At 31.8% G+C, this 17,813-nt stretch overlaps 1 protein-coding gene across 8 annotated transcripts; it reads right to left on the bottom strand.

Annotated features, from left to right (window-relative positions):
• Nucleotides 1-1,732: 1,732 nt before the first annotated feature.
• LOC148622480 (cotranscriptional regulator ARB2A-like) lies at nucleotides 1,733-17,805 on the bottom strand. Of its 8 annotated transcripts, none has more exons than XM_088572463.1 (13): nucleotides 16,229-17,805; nucleotides 12,266-12,308; nucleotides 11,677-11,768; nucleotides 11,035-11,059; nucleotides 10,592-10,645; nucleotides 9,688-9,788; nucleotides 9,301-9,363; nucleotides 8,733-8,860; nucleotides 8,424-8,562; nucleotides 8,088-8,207; nucleotides 6,756-6,872; nucleotides 6,050-6,134; nucleotides 1,733-4,126 (listed from the first exon to the last, which is right to left on the bottom strand). In XM_088572463.1, exons 3-13 carry the CDS (start codon nucleotides 11,719-11,721, stop codon nucleotides 3,705-3,707), a joined length of 1,299 nt encoding a protein of 432 aa, XP_088428589.1. In that variant the 5' UTR covers nucleotides 11,722-11,768; nucleotides 12,266-12,308; nucleotides 16,229-17,805; the 3' UTR covers nucleotides 1,733-3,704. The 8 variants fall into 8 exon arrangements, with proteins under 8 accessions (XP_088428589.1, XP_088428586.1, XP_088428591.1 ...); XM_088572460.1 differs by lacking the exon at nucleotides 11,677-11,768 and adding an exon at nucleotides 15,083-15,418 and having other exon boundaries at nucleotides 17,716-17,805; XM_088572465.1 differs by having other exon boundaries at nucleotides 12,198-12,308; nucleotides 17,716-17,805.
• Nucleotides 17,806-17,813: the final 8 nt, after the last annotated feature.

Below are 17,813 nucleotides of genomic sequence, written 5' to 3'. Positions count from 1 at the left end.
TAGGGCATCTAATAGGTCATAAAATGATACCATGCCACATTGCAAAAGATTGGGGGGGGGGGAGTAAAAACAACTTAAAATGGCCGAAACTTTAATGTAAATAATCCAATCAAAGTGAAATTTCAACTTCATCTGTATTTTATAAAACTCAGTAACTATACTAAGTTTGAGAAAAATCCTTCAGTATCTTCTAAAGTTATCATATGTAAACTGTTGGGGGCACACAGGTGGATGGGCATGCAACTTTTCAGTAGGTATCACTTAACACCTCGCCACTTCATGCCGAGGGGTTTAAAAACATAAAAGACATATCTTAGTCCCCCTCTTTAATGGATTGATTGATGTGCGGAATCAAAAGCTGAAAGTGTCAAAAAAAAAAGGGAAACTGATGGGCCAAAACCATGTTAAAAAAACTTGCATTTCATTTTATTCTATACTTCAATTTTTGCTTGTTTGTTTAAAATTAAAAAAAACAAAACCATCAGAAACACAATTAACAGTCTGGCTACTTCAATACTTCATGCCTAAATTGTCAAGATGCAAGTGCCCAGGGCTTTGTCCCAGAACCACTGGAGATCTTAAGCTGTCCATTGCTACTCCACAACTCCCTACCAGGGCTTTGTCCTGGACCCACTGAAGATCTTTAGCTGTCCATAGCTCTTCCCCTTCGTAAAATCTTGATCCACCACTGCAGGGTTCAAAATCTCACAACTCTGCAATGTATAACTATAAAAACTGTTAGCACTGGAGGTTTTTGATCTCTGTGAAAATACCATATACAATCAATTCTAAAGATTATGTAATGTAAAATAAAAATGTAACATAGATTTGCATTTCCTATATAATTTAGATCTTTAATCTTCAATGTTTTAATGTTAATTTTTAATACTGATTACAGCAATATGATCTGCAGATCAATAGTATCTGAATTCCCACATATTTACAAATTTTGTTTCAGATCACCATTTTCACAAATCTTTGAACCTGCCTAAAAGTTAATTTGCAATTACATTCAAAAACTATTTTTAACAAAGAATTTTTTCCTACACTGTAATTATAATCAAATAAAACCAATGTCTTGACCAAAAAAAAGCGAAATTTCCTAAATGCAAATTTTTTCCTCAACATTTTTCCAGGCCAAAAAAAAAAGAAAAAAAAAAGAAGACCCTCAAATCTTCAATTCATTTTCAGATAATAGAATATTATCAAGCTCAATGATTGCCTTAAACATATTTACTGATTTGAAAAGAGATATTAATTGATATTAAAGGAAATGCGTATGGACTATATTTTGAAAAGTGTTCAGAAACAGTAGGGAAGTTCCTCTGATGAACCGGTGGCATAAGGTACTTTGATCACGAAGGATCACAAACCCAATAATAAGTTACACTCTTACCTGCCAGTCTTTTGGGATAAATATAATGTATGATGTGAAGTGGCTTAGTTTCCCATGCATATGAATAATAAATAAGTAACAGTAGCTACATTTAAAAGGTAAAGTAAGGGTGACAGGGCATACAGACAGAGGGAGTCCATGAGCTGCTTTCACTGGTGACACAGGTAAAAATAGAAATAATACAAATACAAATAAAAAGAAGAGCTGAAACTTGGTATGTATGTATGTACATCAGATAAAGAACTGAAACTTGGTATGTTTGTAATGTTCATCAGAAAAAAAATTAGGATGCTCTTTAGAGATGGTTTCCATCATATAAACATCAAATTCAACCGCTTGATATTTCAAAATTTATTTCTTGTTAGCAAAATGCATTAAACAAAGAATCAATAGCCTAACAATTACTGAAATACCAATAATAAGGAAACTTTTTATGTCTGAAAAACATTTAAAGTAAATAATGTAAAGTAGTTCATCAATAGTAATAAATATGTATAATGTACAATTCCCAAATTTTGGTCTTTTCAAGTTCTTGACTATCATTTGTTTGGTATTGTTACAATAGATGTACTCACAGTTCTGGACAATATTGATGGAAATAATATATTTTCCTGTAGTTTTGATATTCTCCTTCAATTGAAAAGTTACAGAGTCAAATTGCATTGTTTCTCTGAAGTTAACAAGATAATTGAAGACAAATCTTGGGTCATTGAAGCAAAATGACAAGTTTGGATTTGTGTATAAAGTAATGAAAGATCACTTTATAGTTCTAATCAACAAAAGTTGTACTGCCTTACAAACAATGCCACTGTAACCTTTTCTTTGAATTAATAAACTTCAATAGTTGTTTGACAAATATCCACACAAAATAAAATTTCCGTGTTATGAATATTTAACAACATCAAAAATAACATTTTATACACAGTTATACACAGTTTTTATGCATATACAAAGTACAATATCAATAAAAAATTTGAATGGAATGATGAGAATGATGCAGAAGTGTATTGAGTATATCAAAATACACTATTTTTTCCAACTTAAATATCTAGTGAGACACGTATAGTTTTTGAAAAAATGCTCTGCAGATTGCTGCTTGATACAACCACAGAAGATAACTCTAAAACAGTTAGGGCATAGACCTGTAATTAAAGAGATTTGTAACTAACGGAAATGTCATTTTAACATGTGGTTGGGAATGAGATCTCACACTTACTTAATCAACAATAACAACTTCAAGTCAAATGACCATAACAAAAAAAGTACTGTGAATATTGTAATAAAACCTTCACTTTCTCATTCTAAGATATCTTAGCTTCATATTTATACCACATTTCTTTCTACCAAATCAAACAAAAAAGTATTGAAAAAAAGTTATCTACACTCAGATTTTTACAAAAATGAAAATAATTCAAATTAAATTCATTATTTTCCCAGTCCTCTATTATAACTATTTTGTTTTTAAAGATAATTAAATAAAATCTTCAGTTTCCCATTTTAACATCTTCTAGCTGGCTGCTACAATTTATTTCAGGCTATTTCATCAAAAGGTTAAAATGAAGTTTAATAAATAAGTGGAAAGGTAAGAAAATCTCGTCGTCCACCGTGCGACAATACTATCGATAAACTGGATATTAACGAGTCTCTTATCTCTTTAATTGTATGTCTCTGTATAGGGCAATGATGGACAATATATTTATATTGGATACAAATCTAAAATTTGATTGGGATTAGTTGTTTACACAGCTAAGGTTTCATGTGGTCATTGGACTTAAAAAGATGAAATTAGGCATTTACCTATTAAGGTAAAAAATCCAAAATCTAAGCAAAAACCTCAATAAAGTCATTTTTTGTTGAAAAGTTAATTGTAGACTCCTTTTTATTATGAAATTGTAATGGTCATTATCTCCAAAACCCTCACTTTGTGGTATCATACCTTGTGTTAAAATTTTATTCAGATCCACACACTTATATTTAAGTTATTGTATGAAATCTATTGTCAATGGACAAAAACACAAACATTGATGCCATACCATTATACAAAAGATTTTAAACAAAAATAGGTTGTATAAAAATGCTCTGATTTCCCTTTTCCCTATATAAAACAAAGCATAAAAATATGTGCTCGAAAATGCTTTTTCACCAAGCCAGACCAAATATGTATCATAGTACACATCATGGAAAATAAATAAAAAATGTACTGCTCTGAATAACATAAATGGTCATAAAATATAAATTACATTTATGATGATCAAATAAATCATGTATCAATTTAATTTTTTTTTTATATAAATGCTGTATCTTTAAACTATAATTCTGATTTGACAGTGCTGTCTGTAGTTTGTGCATCCTGTGACATTTGTGATTCTTCTTTGACATCTTGTGACATTTGTGATTCTTCAATAACATCCTGTGACATTGGAGTATCTTTACTTGTACCTTGTGAGTCTGAAATGTCCTGAGACATTGGTTGTTTTTCTACATCTTTGGACATTGGTTTGTCACATTCACCATCTTCATGTGTCATTTTGTCCTCATTTTTGAACTTAGAATTTTGTTGTTTAGTTTCATCTTTATTATCTTCTTTAATCTCTTCTTTAGCTTCTACAGCTTCCTCTACATCATATCCCTCTGGCAATGGTGTTCCAGTGAATTCTGAATACTTCCGTGTTAAATATTTAAAAATGGAAAACATGCTGGAGAAGGATGTATACTCATGTTTATCTGTGCCTAAAATATATAATAAAAAATGAGCTTGCTTATAAATAGATACTCTTTAAGTGTTTACACTTACTGAAGACTTTTTGGTGATCTCTGTAAGTATTCACTATTTTTATAAAAGAAATATGATGGTGCATTTGTTGTGTTTCACCACATCTGCCCTTTTTTTCTACATATATTTATTATCTACTTACCTATTTAAGTAACTACAGTTTTCATTTCATGTTTTCTTGCCTCTATAGACTAGTGCTTTATTTATTTAAAGAAACAACATAACTGTACACTGGAAAAATATTTGCAGTGGCTGGTTTAAAAAGACTAGTAACATGAAAATACAGCAGTTGTGAATCATCAAAGATTATAGGGACAGAGCATCAGTGACATCCTATATATGTATGGAGTCTGTAACATGAATGGCCCAAAATCTTTCTGTTCAAAATAACATATGTAATTCTTATTGATTTTACTTTTAAGGGAGGAGTACAGTTGACGTTCTGGGAAGTCTTCAACCCCTTAGCTGAGAAATCATACATACAACACATGGTGATGTATGATCAACTAAGTTGTTATTCAAATACTCATAGCTCAAAACCTCATAGGCAACAATTAAAATTATATCAAAATGATATGACTTCAGATTGCAATATTTAAAAGTCAACTGATAGGAAAAACTGTTAAAACTAGAAGTACTATGATTAAAATACCCCCGCTTCAAATGAACTTAAATATGGAACGCTTTTTGGATTATCTACTTTTGGTGTCATGCAACAGTAATTATATTCCTTCAAGCACATCTACATATGATACGGAACATTACTATAAAATCTCATCAAAATCCCTTGAGTAGTTAAGAAGGAGTAGCATTTACAAGGTTTTAGGTCTCACTGACCACTTCTAATGTTCCCATTACTTTACATGTTAAAAAAGTAACTTTAAAAGTTTTACTGTGAATTCCCAGGACAAATAATATATGAAACTTGGAAAATAAGGCTTTAAAAATCGTTATGCTAATGGTACGATGACTGTTGAAATTTTTCACAAAATTGACTTGAATAAATCCACATTTTCACTTTTTCTGCCAACTGTAATAATGGAGGCAAATTACTCACACAAGTAAACAATGATGTTAAAGTACACATTCTCAGCTTTGACTACTTTTGATCATCATAAACACAGATTATGCTTTTACAAGGCATAGACCTAGATTCAGTGTGTTTTTTGTACTATATAAGGGTTGACCAGGAATTGGTGAGACTTTAACATGCGAAACCTTAATTTGGATTATCTCCCTTTGGAATCATCCTACAATAATTATATTCCTTCATGCACATCTACATATAATATCCACCCTTTCTACAAAATTACATCAAAATCCCTTGAGCAGTTTCGCTTACAAGGTTTTAACATGGAAAACCCTTAATTTGGATTATCTCCCTTAGGAGTCCCCAGACAGTAATCATATTCCATAACACACATTTACTTTTGATACCCAACCTTCCTTTAAAACATTATCAAAATTCCTTGAGTAGTTAAGGAGGCGTTACAATAAATATGGACAGAAGGACAGACAGATGGACAGACAAGCAGAGGAGATGGGGTGATTCCTAAATACCCCAAGACTTTGTTTGCGGGCAGAATAATTAAACTGGCATCACATAACAATTCTCTCAGTTTTGGAAAAAAAAAAAAAAAAAAAAATTATTAAAAAGACAGACAGACACAAATGTCATTACCAAAAATAGTAACAAAGTCTTTGAACGTCAGTTTAACCTGTTTAAAATTAATCTTCTTTGGGGCTTCAGATTTTGATTACTTTAAGGCAGATGTGTGTCTCACCTTACATAAAACTAATATAACATGAGGACTTCAGTCAAGACAGGTACTGAAGACATACAGGGTTCAGGTAAGGCAGGTACAAGGAAATAATCTTACCAGCAGATACTGTGGGAGTTGGATCCATCCTTACAGTAAGTTTTGTATCTAGTTTGTCATAGGCAGATGCCCAATTTACAGCTCTCTGAAAGTAGAAATACATTTCTACATGGAACATAACACAGTTACAACAACCATCTAGAAATGACACGAGAAAGCTTACAAATTATATACCCCTACTTCAAGTGGGTTAAAGTCATGTTGAATCCTTCAGTTAGGTAATCTCCCCTTGCAATGACCCGATATTAATTATCTTCATTCATGCACTTCCACATGTCTAAATGCCCTATACTATTTTATTCAATCTATTGAGGGGTTAGGATGATTTCTATACATCTTAGTTAAGGGGTATAACTTAAATTTGATTATGATTTAATTTTAAACATTCAATTAGTAACATGATTAGAATTTCAGAATGCTCATTCATTATCCAGTAAAAAGTTGTTACAAACATTTTTTTGTGTTTTGTAACAATTCCCTAACGTCCCATAAGTGGATGCAATGGAGGAAGAGGGCCAGGCCCCCTTGTGCTCAAAATGGTTGATTATATAGAAAACATCCGATATCACTGGAGTAGCCCCTACTTTTTCAGATTTCTGGACCCACCTTTGCTTTCTTTATATTTGCTAAATGTCTTTAACATTGTAGATTTCTGCAGTTTTAACATTTAACAAGGATAGTAGATTTGTCTATAAAGAAGGATTACCTCTTCAAAGAACTTTATTACAGCTTCCCCAGCTTCTTGATGACGAAAACTATGGACTGAATCTGTAAAGGCTATGGCAAATACTCTCTTCTCAAACTCATCAATATAACTGTCAACCTTTTATGTAAAAAAAAAAAGAGATATTGTCTTTTTAATATTTAATGATTATTCTCTACCATTTATAAGATAAACTAGACATTGCTCCTAGCAGGACTATTTCCCCCTGCAGCCTGTTGAACTCTGTACATTTGGAGACCAATGGGGACATAAAAAATGATTTGGGCTTGTGAAATGATGTGTACTTTTCTTGTTTTGGGGTAGTTAAATCCTATATAGTCCTCTATTTTCAGGCTAGTCGTTGATAATTTTGAAGGAAAGGACAGGAATCTGACTAATTCCATGTCAATATGCACATCTCTATATCACAATTTAAGACCCCATTTAGTTTCATAACAAACCTGGTTGAGGAGTTGTGGACCAAGTTTTGCTGAATAAAGCTTTAGTTCCAACAGCCATCATTACTACAATTTTTGTCCAAACATAAATACCTGACAATATGAACATCTCCATATGGTAATGTAATACCCCATAAAGTTTCATAACAATCCTGCAAGTCGTTAAGGAGTTGTGGACAATGCATCAAACCAAGTTTGCTGAATAAAGCTTTAGTCTGACAGCCATCATTCCTACATTGTTTGTCCAAACACAAACTCCTGACAATATGCACATCTCCATATGGTAATCTAATATCCCATAAAGTTTCATAACTATCCTGCAAGTCGTTAAGGAGGAATTGTGGACAATGCATCAGACCAAGTTCTGCTGAAAAGGCCTAAGTTCAACTGCCACCATTTTTACAATATTTGTCCAAACATAAATTCCTTACAGTATAAACATATCCATCTTATATCACATCTCACAAAGTTTCATAACAATGCTGCAAGCTGCTTAGAAAATAGTTCAGACAGACGGACAGACGTACAGGGTGAAACCTATATACTCCCCAACCTTCGTTAGTGTTGGGGGGGGGGGGTTATAAATAGGCTACTTGAGAGTGTCTATTAATTTGCATCTTAATAATTGAAGTTAACCCATGTTTTCAACTTACTACTGTAATATCAAGCCCTTTTCTCTTCCTAGCACGTAGTCAAAAACCCTTTTTTCCACATTAGTTATGATTTCAATACATTACAATATTTCAAAACATTTTATATCCAAATGGTTTTCACACCGCAAACATAATAAAATGCTCTACCTAACAAATCATATAAAGGATTCTTTTCCCTAAAAAAAATATAAGATGAAGTTCATATTAAGTCAAACATTTATTACCAGATTCAGTGTGCAAACACCTCCATAACTATGTGCAACTATGGCAATATTTTTTGCCTGAGCCGGTTGTACAAACTTCTCCCACAGATAAACAGTGTGCTTCTCTGGACTTCTGCTCCCCTGTGATAGAAAGAAATATGTAAGGAAATGTATCTAATTTAAATAAGTGTCATTGAAAACATACAATCAGAAAGCAACATTGACCTAAATGTTTCTTGAACACTGATAGATGCATGTTCAAATTTCAAAATTAATGTGAAGTATCTTATTCGAAAAAAAAGAACTAGAAATATTGAAGCTTGAAAATAGAATACAAATGAAAGTAGTTTTACATACTCTAATTGGGGTTCTTGAACCATTTTCTTTGATATAGTTAATGTTAGTATTGGCCACAATAACTCCATATCCATTCTTTATTGCCCATTTAATATATGGAAGCTGGGTACCACTGTCCAAACAATCGTTCATGATCAGCCTGAAGTAAAGAATAAAGGTTTACCTTTTATTACAGTAGCAGTTTCAAATTGTGTACGAAGATGTTACTGAAACAGAAAGCCTTCCAAAATAATGATTTGAACTTTAATACATTTTGTTAAGGAGATTCCGTTTCCTCAAAGATAGATAGTATACACTAACATAGATTACCTCCTGGCCCACTGACCTGCTTTTACAGGTCCCGACCCATGAATAAGGATCAGTAACTTGTCTGTATTTGTCTGTGCATCTTTTGATTGGAAGAAAAATGATGTGGGCTCACCTTCTTCAGCATCAACCTACAAAAGTAAATCATAGTACACAAGTATAACATATGGCATCAAAAGTGTAAGGAAGAAGAGCGAGTAATGATATAATTGAAGGAATAAATGTTATCCCTTTAATCAACTAAGTTCAATCCTTATTAGGAGGTTTAGTGTGTCTTACAGCTGAGTCTAAGTGCATTGATGTCAATTTTAATTTTTTTTTTTTTTGCATTTTTTTGTTTCCATTAGTGGGATTTCAAGAAATTTTATGAGTGACAAATCTGAAGAACAAATACCATATAGCGTAAACAAACAATTTTTATGGTGTACTATTTTTTCCTATTTTCATGTTAGATAAACAAACACTAAAATACCAGTAATACTTTGACAAAATTGTCATCATACAACTAAATCCAATTTCTTTTTTTTTTTTTAAAATAGCTAACATTATTCCAGTGAATATAAAATCTTACAGGAATGACGACTCTGTCAAGACCTTCTTCTTCAAGTAGTTGATATACATGTTCTGTAATAATCTGAAAAAGTATAAAACATATGTCAAGCTTCCAAACAAGAAAAGAACAGTTTGTTAGTTACGTACAAATGTAGGGAAATATTCATGACACAACCACACAAGTACTAATAAGGTGTATACTACATCAAAATAAAAAATGAGGTCATCCTTCAGCTGTCAACTTAAGATACGAAACATTTTTTTTTTATGCTGAAGTGTATAAGAAAGTTACTTACTGCACAAAAGTTAATTGACACTCTACACCAATTTTAGCTGAATATCAGTAAGAAGATATTTTTTCAAATATATTTGTTTTAATTATTTGGAACATCATTAGAACACATACATCACCAATAGCTTCATATCTTTTCTGATTGTATCTGTGATTGTCTTCTTTCTCAACAAAATTAAAACCTTTGTCTGTTTGGAGATCTCTAAGCTGACCATCTAAAATAATAAAATATAAAACTTTGTAAGTCCAAAGAGAGTGGAATGTTTAAAGTCGTAACTTACTGTGAAAGTATTATTGTTCGTGGGGTACCAATTTTCTTGGTTTTCATTAATAGGCCAAACCACGAAAATTTGATGCCCAACAAAAAGGAGATGTCCACTGAAGTAAATACTGAAAACCTCAAAACCACAAATTCAACAATCCACAAACTTGTGTTTTTTTCTAATCCACAGAAATTGTTATCCATGAATTAAAGTACTTTCACAGTATGTTTTTTTCATATCTTTATGTTTTCTGGAATTTGATATAGACTCTATCATAAGAAATTCCAACCTTGCTACTATATTTGGACATAGAGAATTCATTACTTTTCATGTTTTTATGCATTTTAAATTTTAACTTTAGTTAGAAAACTTGGTCATTTGATTGTGGAAAAAACAAACTAAACAGGATCTTTACAATCACATTTCTGATCACATTCATCAGAAAATGATTCACATATCAATCATTCATCTAAATTTACTGATAGAATGTATATTTAATGAATTTCCCCTCAAATTTTTTTTCAGTGGATATTCAAACTAATCTAATAGAAAGTGCACATAACGTTTTATGAGGAACTGTTTGATCAAATATATTTTATAAGTCAGTACCAGACTAGTCTTGAACATGTATTTTACAGATACAAGTTGGTTTTTTTTTTCACAAAATGTCTTAATTGTAAAATTAGTTGTAAGATTTGACATCATAATAGAAAATAGCATTGTGACATTGCAGTATTGTAAAAGTACTAACATACCTTTATTGAAGTGGTACCCAAAGTCCCTCAAGGTTTTGGGGAAATCATAATCTTCTGAAATGGGATGAAATTTATATTAGTACCAAGTAAATGGGTTATAGAATATAAAGTACTATGACACTAGAAAGTATTCTTACTTCATATATTAATCTGATAACATTTGTTGATTAATTCTATTTCATATCACTAATTAAATAATTTTTCGATTATGTTGTCAAGTATACTACAATAATGGAATGTCTAAATTGCAAGAAAATAAAACTATTCAATCATTTTAATTGCATCAAACTGATACCCACTGCAAAATATGTACTTCTGCAAGACTTTTTTTTCCTAAAATATTCAAAATATTTAAAAATTTAATATTCCTTGTTTATATTTTCACAATCCTACCAGTATAAAATGACTAAGCTCATGCATTTAGTACTTATGAAATTTCTCACCTTCTTCTTCACCACTCATTTTAGACTGAAAAAGATTAAACTATATCATCAATATGTATATGCATCTACAAGTGTTCATTAACTTTCAAAGAAATACTGCTTTTTAGTTTCATGTCAGTTTGTGCAAGTGGGGGTATTCTAAAATGAACACCACAGCCCCAATGAAGGATGAGTTGGTGTTGGGTTGGAGATTTTCATGTACTGAAGATACAAATAAAACAAATTAGCCACCTTTGTGATGGGAGGGATTTAACTGCAAAGATGTTACAGAAGAGAAACTAATTTTTAAAGGACCATAACTCTCATTAAATTTGAGGGATCAAAATTATCTGTTCATATGCACAAATTTATTTTTATTCTATTCTAAACAGCATTTTAAGTTGTATTTTGCTCTGAATATGATCACACTGAGACATATTTAACATGCAAAAAAAATTATCTACTACAGACATGTCAAATTGTGGTAACAATGGTCCAAGATGGCCAGTTGTCTGATATAATTTAAAAGAAATCAATATAGTGGAACAGTTTTAGTTCTAGAATTATATGGAAAGATTTCAACACTGCTTCACCTAGTTTTTCCAATAGCATCATTTATTACATTTGTACTTAACAAAAACTTAGTCAAGTACATGTACGTACCAAAAAAAAAAAAACAATGGAATTCTTAATAATGTTATTGGGCATACAGAAGCAGTTACAGCATGTAACTTCCAATGGCACTTCCAATGTCTCTAAAATAAAAAAAAAAAAAAAAATGGAAATGCGATGGTAGCATTTGTCCCTACCTAACGTAAATCATTTAATCCTTGTTGCACCCGAGGCACATAGGACAAAAACTAACTAGGTAGCATTTGTGTGTGTGAAATAATGATTTCCATTTTAAGTCTGAAACTTAACTTTCTTACTTTCAACTTATAATGTAACTACAAAACCTGAATTGAACCCTATTTTTCTTTCATACACTGCTCCTTGATAAAAATCTGGATTGAAATAGGGTCTAATAACGACAATATGATTATGGGTCTAGTCCTACCTGGATGTAATCAAAACATATGGTCTATAAGTGTAAGTCTATTATCCTATCAGTGTACAAACTGATAAAGCAGCTGTTATGTAAAAAGTATTGTACATATTTTTATACATGTTTTTTGCATAAATACCTCATTGCTGAGTATGGATCCGAAATGTAAAGCTGCTGGATTAGTGTAAAAAGCTATGATTTAAGTACCTTTGTATAGGATAGAACATTGCCCATACTTGTTGTTATAGTCCTAAAACAGATATACATTTAATTTGATAAACTGAATCAATTCATTAGTACAGTAAAAATTAAACCAAGGATGTCTTATTTACATCTGTATCTTACTTTACTTACATTTTGTAATTTCAAATAAACCTTTGCATTATCATTACTTAATATCCATTCAGTTGTAAATAAAAAATCTCTGAACCTTTCCAAGTGTATTTCATAGGATTTTTTTTTGTAAATTTAGGATTTCAATCATTGTATTTTCAAGTTGACTTTCCCCTTGTGATATATCCATACAATGTATGCATTTTGTAAACTGACATAATTATACATGCATGTCAGGTTAAGATCGGAAGTATGTGTCATACAAAAAGGATTTTTTGGTAAAACTCAGAATACTACACTTAAATGCTTTATATCTTCTGCCAGACCTATCCTGATTCATTTCCCTATCTGCTGATACAATCATGGTTTGAGCTATTTGAGAAAAACAGGAAGAACTGATTTCTCTTTCAAGAAGAATTGAAAGAGAAGTGAACAGAAGTTCAATAAGAGTATTCAGCTCGTGAACATATTTTATTACACGGCAATTCAAAGAGGCAAATGATGTAATATGCATGTACATATGCAGCAAGCATTTCTTTAGATGCTTATTTTTCTTTCAGTGGGAAAAATGTCATTTTTTTTCGTCTTTTTTCAGCTACATGTATATGCAGCAAAATAAAATTAGCATAATTAGGGACCATGTTATGCTGACTGAATTATTGACTATTATTACATGAGATACTATACATATACACCTCTAGAATTGGGAGATCATTTTCGCCACTAAAAACAGTATTTTTGAACATTGACGGAATTTTCCTCCATGGGAAATGATACTAACTGCTGGTTTTTGAAGTTAACTAATTAATCAACATAACTCAATAATTAAATTGTTCAGAGATAATAAATAATTAGAAGTGCATGTGTGCTAAGATGTAAGTATATTAGGTTTTCTATTTCACTAGAGTAATCAAGGGAACCAATGTTATAGTGGCAATTAAAAGAAATGTAATCCAGGGACAAAGACCAGACATGGAAAACAGACATACACAACAAAGAACATAAAGTAACTAAAATCATACATACAAAGTAACAAAAGCAAATGAGCAACTCGTACTCCACTAAAAACTGGGAGCATGGACCAGGTGCACCAGTAGGGTAAGTGTCCTCTGCTTTTCTAGAAACACCCGCTGAGTTGCTCATAAAAAGTCAAGTCCGGGGTAGACAAACGAGGAAAGGAAAACTATAACCTGTTGAATAGATCAGTTTTCATGGTGCTGATGGATACACCATAACGATCCACGAGTTCATGATGACGACCATAAAACTTCTGTAGTGATCACTTCAATCTTGTAGCAACATAACCCTGTTCCAGAAGCCTATTTGTTAGAGTTCTAGCGCGATACAAAAAATCTGCATAGTTTCGGCAAGCTCTGGCATAATGTATGAGTTGTGATATGAACACTCCATACGCAGGTGCTGAAGGGATGTTGCCACAGATGAAAGGAAAGTTGACAATTCTGACTGAAAAGTCATCACTCTTGTCGTAAAGTTTGGTTAATAGTTTTCCTTTACCATCGATTTCTAAGTGTAGGTCAAGATATGAGGCCGACTTCACAGTGTCTGTAGTATCCTTTATCTCAAGTTCTTTGGGGTAGATGCAATGTATCAAATCCCCAAAATTAGGATTGTTTAAAGATAATATGTCATCTATATGGCGGAAACCGAGATTAAAGGATTTAGCTATACGATATTCTTTCTTTCGCAGATCAGCTATAAAGTCAGCCTCATAAAAGTGAAGGAATAGGTCAGCAAGTAAAGGAGCACAATTTGTTCCCATTGGAATGCTGATCGTTTGTTGAAAAAGACGTCCACCACACTGGACAAATATGTTGTCAATTAAAAATTCCAGCATTTTGTAAACATCTTCCCTGTATATTTGGAAGATGATTTGGAATTATTTCTTACAAAGTATGTGGAATCTCTAAACAAGTGATTAAAATATGTCAGGTCTTTCATCTACAAATGGGAAGTTTAACCTACATTGTACATGTACTGGTAAGCAAGTGATAAAAATCCTAGATTTTGTAAAATCAAAAGAAACAATTATGACATCTTTCAAATCGACAGCCACTTTAAGAAAGATTACTTACTTTAAAGAGCACAAAATAGTTTTGATAAAATCAAATTTTAATTCAATTCAATTAGTTAATGCAAATTTAATGGTTAATTTCATAAGTTTCATGTTGCATCTTAAGATGTGGAATTTTATCATATGGATGTACCAATTCAAAATGCTAAAAACTGAACATAAAGTTAATTTTATTGCTTTCATCGAGATTTTCTGATCAGGTGGGGCAAATGTCTTTCATTAATTTTATCACTTTTTTTGTGTGTGAAGGTTAAGAAACAGTACAATGTTAAAGCTTTAAGTATAATTGTTTTTAGTAAGTCCGGAATGTGCAGTTTGCAATATGGCACTCGGAAGAAAGATGTTGGATTATGGAGGAACAGAATTAAAACCTCACGTTGTAGGAGAAACTTGGGGTATGAACTCCAATTCTACATTTGTACATCTATATCATAACAAGCTCCATCACAATATTGAAGTCTATTCACAGTCTTCACACTTAACTTTTTGGAGCACAGGCCCATTGGGTCTGTACTTAACAAATTTTTACAGGCCCGAATGTAAATCTACAGGCCCAAAATTTTTAAGTAACTTTTAAAGCAATATAAAATAAAACAAACATTTCTGTTTTTTTTTTCAAATCAAGCATGTAGCTAGACTTGTGTTGTTTAATAGCTTCAAGCTTGAAATTATTGGTTCCCTTTATAAATACAGTCGCAGTTGTCTGCTTTGCAGCATTCACAATACATTTTATTTTCATCTTTATTGTAGACAAGCCATTCTTGTGTTGCACTCCACTTAACTTGGAATGTCCTTTGACAATTTTCTCCATACTCTTTTTCATAATTTTTCTTTTCTTCTTCTGTTTTATTTACTTTAAGTTTTTTACCCAGTTTAGCACCTTCTACAAATTGTAGAAAGCTCATTTTCACATGTGGTCATGTCTGTTTTTTTTTCTATAAATATACATACAAATTTATCATTATTTCAAATGTTTATGTGATCACACTTAATTACGAAAGGTTCCCGGTTCGTAACATTCATTTCAATGATGCATATATCCAGACATGTAGCGTAAACAAATTCACAAACTTGGCACAAAGATGAAAATAAAATAAATTGTACTTGGATAAAATAGTTTCTGGACTTTCACTGAGATGCTAAAGGAAAAAGTAAAATCAACACCTAATTTGTCACACACGCACGGCGAGCGTGCACTCACGGACAATTGACAGGGCTGAATTGTATTTTACATGCCTTGGGCATCAGGCTATCGCCTAAATTCGAAGACTGTATTCATTGGTAAACATAGTTTCTATGAAAACATTTCATATTTCATCTGATTCATAACATGTCAAATTTGCTACATAAGGTGATTTATAAATTGCAAAGCTGATATACAGATGAGGCCTAGAACAATGGATGTGCATTTTCATTGGTTTGAGCTGAATAGTAAATCAAAGTTTTTGTCAAGTCAATGCACTGTTTTTTGTCTTAATACTGCAACAAAAATGTAAAACAAATAGACATTTAAAGCAAGAAAAACAATGTCTTTGACATGCAGCAGGAGACATTATGGCAACTTCAAAACAATGTAATATTGGGGACGTCACAATAATAAGTCATAAGCGAGCAAGCTTGCTCTTACATGTATAGAAATTAGATTAAAAATTTTTCATACATATACACCACCAGATAAACTTTTGTCAAGGCAAAACACTACATCTCTATCTATCAAGGTTATAAAATACAGACAAAATACCCACTAAACAAATGTTTCAAAGATGTACATAATATGTACATGTAATTTGAACTCCTTGGATTTTTTCACAAGATCTTCTTCCAGTCGTGATAAAACCAGGCATTCTTCCAGCACCTGAATTTTTTTACCGATAAAATTACAAATATTTGGAATATCTTTTGCCAGCTCTCACAGATGAAAATATCATAAATCAAATCTATAAGAAGTGGTTAATGACATGAAATCCTTATGGGATTCAGCACTGGAGATATTTTTTGTTTTGACCACAACCAATGGTGGTCAAAATAAAAAATATCTCCAGCGCTGAATCCCAAAAGGGATTATACTGCTGCACCCTCTTTCCGATATATATACCTAGTTACGATGTATTATTAATATTCCTTTTTGTACGGAACTGATTGCACGTGCTTGGGTCAGAGGTCAGAGGTTGCCGACACTGAACCCGGCCTGTTTCATGAAAACAACAACTAAGATCAGATTGCCGGTATTCCAGGTAATTTTCAAGTTTTAAGCTGAACATAGAGTATTTGCAACTTTTCCAAAACCTCTGTATGCCATATTATTGAATCCCATTCAGAAGTGTAGAAAATACGCATGAAACCAATCATTCAATATTGATTTATCATCTGCCATTTACAAAGCTTTCCAAACAACAATCATGTGACCAAAATACATCATGTGTCATATGAAGTAACTATGGAAAGCCAAAAATGGTATATGAAATACTTATATAAGAATATTTAAATATTTATCAATTAATAAGTTTCAACAATCTAATGATTGATATCACCTAGTATATCAATTTTAAGTAATCTAAAATATTCTAAATGATTCCAATTCTTAATCAATTTCAATTTCGAATGATTGACATTCGATTTTCAGTCACTGGTGTAATAATTAAATAAAGACATGCACATAACATAATTTACAGAAGTGAAAAGTAGAATGTGCAAATTTTACTTTTATAAATAATATTAGCAACGTCTGGTCAAATCGGTAACTCGATCAGAAGTATATTATTTTGACCAACGGAATGGGGGTACCCCAGTATAACATGAAATCCACTTAATTTAACAGGAACCTACGAAATGCTTTGCTCACACTTAAGGCTAATGCCTTCCACATATTTTCTGTCAATGACGGTGTATTACTAGTAAATAAATATTTAATACATTTTGTTTGGTCATGAATGATGTAAATCCACTTAATTTAACAGGAACCTACGAAATGCTTTGCTCACACTTAAGGCTAATGCCTTCCACATATTTTCTGTCAATGACGGTGTATTACTAGTAAATAAATATTTAATACATTTTGTTTGGTCATGAATGATGTACATGTATAACGGTTGCAACTTGCAGTACAAAATCGTTCAACTCCGACAGATACAACGCAACTCGAAAGTAGACCGATTACAACACCCCTTCAAAACTGAATTGTCAGTTCATTTCAGCGTATCAAATAGAGTTTTCAAATTAGACCACTACTTACACATATTATCGACTGACAGCAAATAAAAGCAAATGAAATGAGAACTAAGAAAAAGTATTTCATAAAAATTGGAAATTCCCTTCAAACTGTACTTCCTT

This window comes from Perna viridis, chromosome 3 (genome assembly GCF_037379345.1).
Source record: "Perna viridis isolate PV_CMFRI_1.1 ecotype Kerala chromosome 3, ASM3737934v1, whole genome shotgun sequence".
Taxonomy (NCBI): domain Eukaryota; kingdom Metazoa; phylum Mollusca; class Bivalvia; order Mytilida; family Mytilidae; genus Perna; species Perna viridis.
Note: the sequence above shows the minus strand (reverse complement) of the source record. Positions and strands in the feature narration are given on the sequence as shown.